This window comes from Aptenodytes forsteri, unplaced genomic scaffold (assembly GCF_000699145.1).
Source record: "Aptenodytes forsteri isolate BGI_AS27 unplaced genomic scaffold, ASM69914v1 Scaffold523, whole genome shotgun sequence".
Taxonomy (NCBI): domain Eukaryota; kingdom Metazoa; phylum Chordata; class Aves; order Sphenisciformes; family Spheniscidae; genus Aptenodytes; species Aptenodytes forsteri.
The window spans coordinates 147,493-151,936 of NW_008794159.1; the positions used below are offsets into that span (position 1 = coordinate 147,493).

The following is a 4,444-nucleotide window of genomic DNA, read 5'->3' on the forward strand; positions in this document are numbered from 1 at the left end:
GCAGCCCTTTTACCAGACAGCAAATAGCTCTATTTACGCGGCTAACCAAACGCAGGATTTCACTTCCCCACTAAGTGACCAGGAGGCACGTTTGGTCCCTCTGAAACCCGTCTTCACAAAATCCTCTTCCCGGCTTCTCACAGGACACGCAGGAATTCTTCCATTTTCTCCAGGAGTGTGTGAGAAGACAGATCTCCTCAACTTTCCAGAGACCAAATTACACAAAGCTATGCTTCTGCACCTGGCTCACAGTCCTACCAGGGACTTGGGAAAGGGGGAGGGTTTGGTGGCAGGAGGGGCTGACATCAAAGTCGCAAGCCTTTACCTGCTCCCACTGTAACAGAACTTGCCTGAGGGCTGTCACAGCTCTGCTGCACAGCTTACCTCCCAGGCTGTGACTCCTTCTTGCGAGGGAAGCCCAGTCCCCCGCAACAGTCCCCAGACCAAAACTGGAGGGACAGGGAGTTTGGGCAACCCTTGCGCTTCCTCAATGGCTATGTCACCTCACAGGAAACAGTGACTAACAAAGGATGAAGGACGATAGCAAAACAACCGCTGCACATGAAGAACTGTTAGTGCACACTCATAGCGATGGCCATGTCTGCCTTTCGCCCTTGTGCCCCCCCCGAGACACTTAGCCAATCTAAACTTTGGAGCTCCTGAGTCACAGCTGTTAAACAGCTACTGAAACAAGGAGTCAAAACTTCTTTCATCCCCGCAGATGCACTGGGGAGGTCTTTCAATTCACAGGAAGATGCCACAACAGATATAGGTGTTATAGGCCACGCTGATAGCAACTGTCACCTTTTATGCCATTTGCTGAGGTGTTTGCCTATCCGTTCTTTCTACAGGACTGCGCACCGTTTTCATTCCAGAGCCACCTAAGACCAGCACGCTTCCATGGCCTACGCCTGACCCAGGCTCTGTAAAGGACACAACGTTTACCATTTTAACCAGACCAACGCTGCCGACTTGCTGCTCTGCAACACCCAGGACAGCAGGTCCACCAGGTGGGTATGTTTAGTACTGCGCAAAGGTCATTTCCACACCTCCAGTGACCCAATTCCCACAGGCATTAAGGCTCCCAGGAAGTCATGAACAACCTGAACAAGCGGCAGTCAGTTTGTTTTGCCCAGGTCACAGCGCCTTTGCAGGCACCGGCTTACACCTTGCCAGTGCCTGGTCCTCCCTGGGTGCGGGCTACAGTACGGGCTGGCACGATGAGAAGGTGGCCAGGTCCCAAGGAGAAGCACGGCTATGCTCTGTGTGCCAGCTGCTCTGCTTTCCTGCTGCTGCCTCGCTGGCTCGCTCCATCCCTTTGGAAAGCCGCTGCTGAGCACAACAGCCCTGAACTACCCACTGCTCAGGCTGAACTCATCATTCCTCTGCTTCTGGTTGCGTCAGGCAGCTGACGGGCTAGGCTGAGGAGGAAAAACGCACCAGGCAGCATACACGTAGGAAACGACACCCAGCACATTTCCAACATGCAGCAGCGTGACTTCACAGGTATATAGATCGGTTTCCTGGGAGCTCTGCAATTTCGTTCTCTTCCACACATTGACGCAGTAATGCTTATGTGCTCAGCAGCAAAAAGCATTCCAGATGAGGACATCAGCGTGTTTCATTCCCCTCACTGCCAAGCTTGGAGTTTCCTCTAGTTTAACATCCTTTTCTTCCTTTCCAGACCAACACACCATGGAAAACTATACCATGGACTTAGCCGACTGGCCACTGACAACAGAATTTGACTACAGCGATTCAACGCCATGCCCAGGAACTGAGGAAAAACACTTTGCAGCAAAACTTCTGCCACCGCTTTATTCTTTGGTGGTGATATTTGGCCTCACGGGCAACATGCTTGTTGTCCTTATCCTGGTAAAATACAAGAGATTGAAGAGTATGACTGACATCTACCTGCTCAATTTGGCAATTTCTGATTTGCTGTTTATATTTTCTCTCCCTTTTTGGGCTTATTATGCTGTTCACGACTGGATTTTTGGGGAAGCGCTGTGTAGAATTCTCTCAGGTGTCTACCTGCTTGGCTTCTACAGCGGGATCTTTTTCATAATCCTGTTGACCCTAGACAGGTATCTGGCCATAGTGCATGCAGTGTTTGCTTTAAAAGCTAGGACAGTTACCTACGGCATCCTCACCAGCGCTGTCACTTGGGCTGTTGCTATTTTTGCTTCTGTTCCTGGGATAGTATTTCACAAAACTCAAAAGGAAAATTCACGTTATACTTGCAGTGCTCATTATCCAAGTGATGCCACAATATATTGGAAGTACTCCTATGCTTTAAAGATGAACATTCTGGGACTTATTGTTCCAATGCTCATTATGATTTTCAGTTACTCCCAAATTCTAAAAACGTTATTGAGGTGCAAGAATGAGAAAAAACAGAAGGCAGTCAGACTTATTTTCGTGATCATGATTTTTTACTTCATCTTCTGGACACCATTCCATATTTCTTCTTTTTTGCATACATTTCAAAGTTCACTTTTCAACCCAAATTGTGAAATCAAAGGTCAACTGGAGAAAGCAATCCAAGTGACAGAAACAGTATCAATGATCCACTGTTGTATCAATCCTGTGATCTATGCATTTGTTGGAGAAAAATTTAGGAAATATCTTTATGCCTTTTTCCGAAAGCATGTTGCAGCCCACCTCTGCAAAAAATGTCCAAACCTTTATCGTGAGAAATTAGAAAGAGTTAGTTCCACATTCACACCATCCACTGCAGAGCATGACATCTCTACTGGACTGTAAAAATACGTCAAAACATTAGTTAGTAAATGTTGCATCACTCACTTTGCCTTAAGGACTGCCTGACATTATTTAAGATCTTTATGTCAACCACTACTGAAAACTGTATGATCCTCAATTCTTGTTGTTAACTGTTCCCTGGGGTTACAGGATTTTCCATTCTTAAACTAAGAGAATCAGTGAGTTCTCCAGGAAACGTTCACACCATAGCTGGATCACATCAAGATTTGAATGGGGCCCAGAATAGTACGATTCTGTTTCTTGACCCAAAATCTATCCAATGAACAAATGCTAGTGAGATGTACCTGGGGGGGAATACAATATTGAAGAGATTAAGGAGTAATACATCATCTCACAAGAGCCATTTACTGTTATGTGAACATTTTAAGATAAACACTGGGAGGAAGCTTTGAGGATTGATGTACCTGTTTAGTATTCAACATTAATGGAACACCTTTTGGAAGTGACTGTATTCTTTCTGTAACATGGTCAGGCATTTGATAGGGGGAAGCTTTTAGTTTTCTTCACTTTTTCCCCCTACCCATTATTTTCCCTACATGAATAAAAGATGTTTCATAAAAAAGGAATTTGAGGATGAATATGAGATATATCAAGATAATATCTCTCCTCTGATGGGAAACTTGACTGACCTTTATCTTACTGGGGCCATTTAACCCAAGGATTTATCTGTTAGCTAATAGTGTAGTCATTTTTAAATATAATCCTTTTGACTATAGGCTAAGTTATAGTATTTTGATTTTAGTTCTTTAAATTTATGCCTGCCATATCACTGTTCCGTTGCTAACATTTTCCAAAGTGGGATTTTAATGGACAACACTGTGATTTTTGTGGGTGAAATTTTGCAAGTAACTCCGCACACCGAGTCTACTGACTGTACAACAAGACAACGTTGCACCCCAAAAAAACATGAGCTTGTTTCTGACAAATCACATCCCTCCAAGGAAAACAGCACTTAACCAATAAAAGCACATCAGCAAAGATCTGCAAGGCCAAAATGAAAATTACCTTGGTATTCGGTATGCCAAATTCTGTATGAAAAAAATATCCGTACCCTCTGAAGGATTTTGGAGACCATGAGCACAGTACTGAGTGGAGGCTTCCCTAGTTCTGGACAGGTAAATTATGTGTGTAAAGGAAGACTTTACATGGCAGATGCAGTAAGTGTGTCAGGCTAGGCTCCCTCATGAGAAAAACATGCTCTTCACATACACTGTAAGTCTGATGTTTGGGATACACTTCTAGGCAGACAGTAGCCTTGGAACTGCAAAAGCAGCCAACTGCAGAGGACACATACCCACTTTGCCTTCCCAAAAGAGTGCCCATAGACAACTGGTGCCTCAATTAGAACTGCATGCTAATTGAAGACTCAAGACCATTAGTCAACTGGTGTCCTATGGCCATACATTTATGCCATTATTAGGAGTTTCCCTGTGAAAGAAAGTGGTATTCTAGGGACATGATGTTAGCAAAGAAGAGGCAGGAGGGGCATAGTGGAGAACTTCTTGCTTCAAACTGTAAGGAAGTGCAGGTTAGCACTCCTTATGCAAGTGAATGGTCATTCTGCTTTTTTTCCCATTTACTTCAAAGGGCACCGCTCAGGCATGTAAAACCTTGCTCATGGAAATCTGGAGGGGCAGGTTCAACTAGCCTCCAGGCAAGG

General features: G+C 44.7%; 1 protein-coding gene across 1 annotated transcript; it reads left to right on the forward strand.

Moving 5' to 3' along the window:
• The first annotated feature begins 869 nt into the window (after positions 1-869).
• Positions 870-3,380, forward strand: LOC103899755 (C-C chemokine receptor type 2). Its single transcript, XM_019472343.1, has 2 exons — positions 870-1,010; positions 1,685-3,380. Exon 2 carries the CDS (start codon positions 1,696-1,698, stop codon positions 2,764-2,766), a length of 1,071 nt encoding a protein of 356 aa, XP_019327888.1. The 5' UTR covers positions 870-1,010; positions 1,685-1,695; the 3' UTR covers positions 2,767-3,380.
• The last annotated feature ends 1,064 nt before the right edge of the window (positions 3,381-4,444 follow it).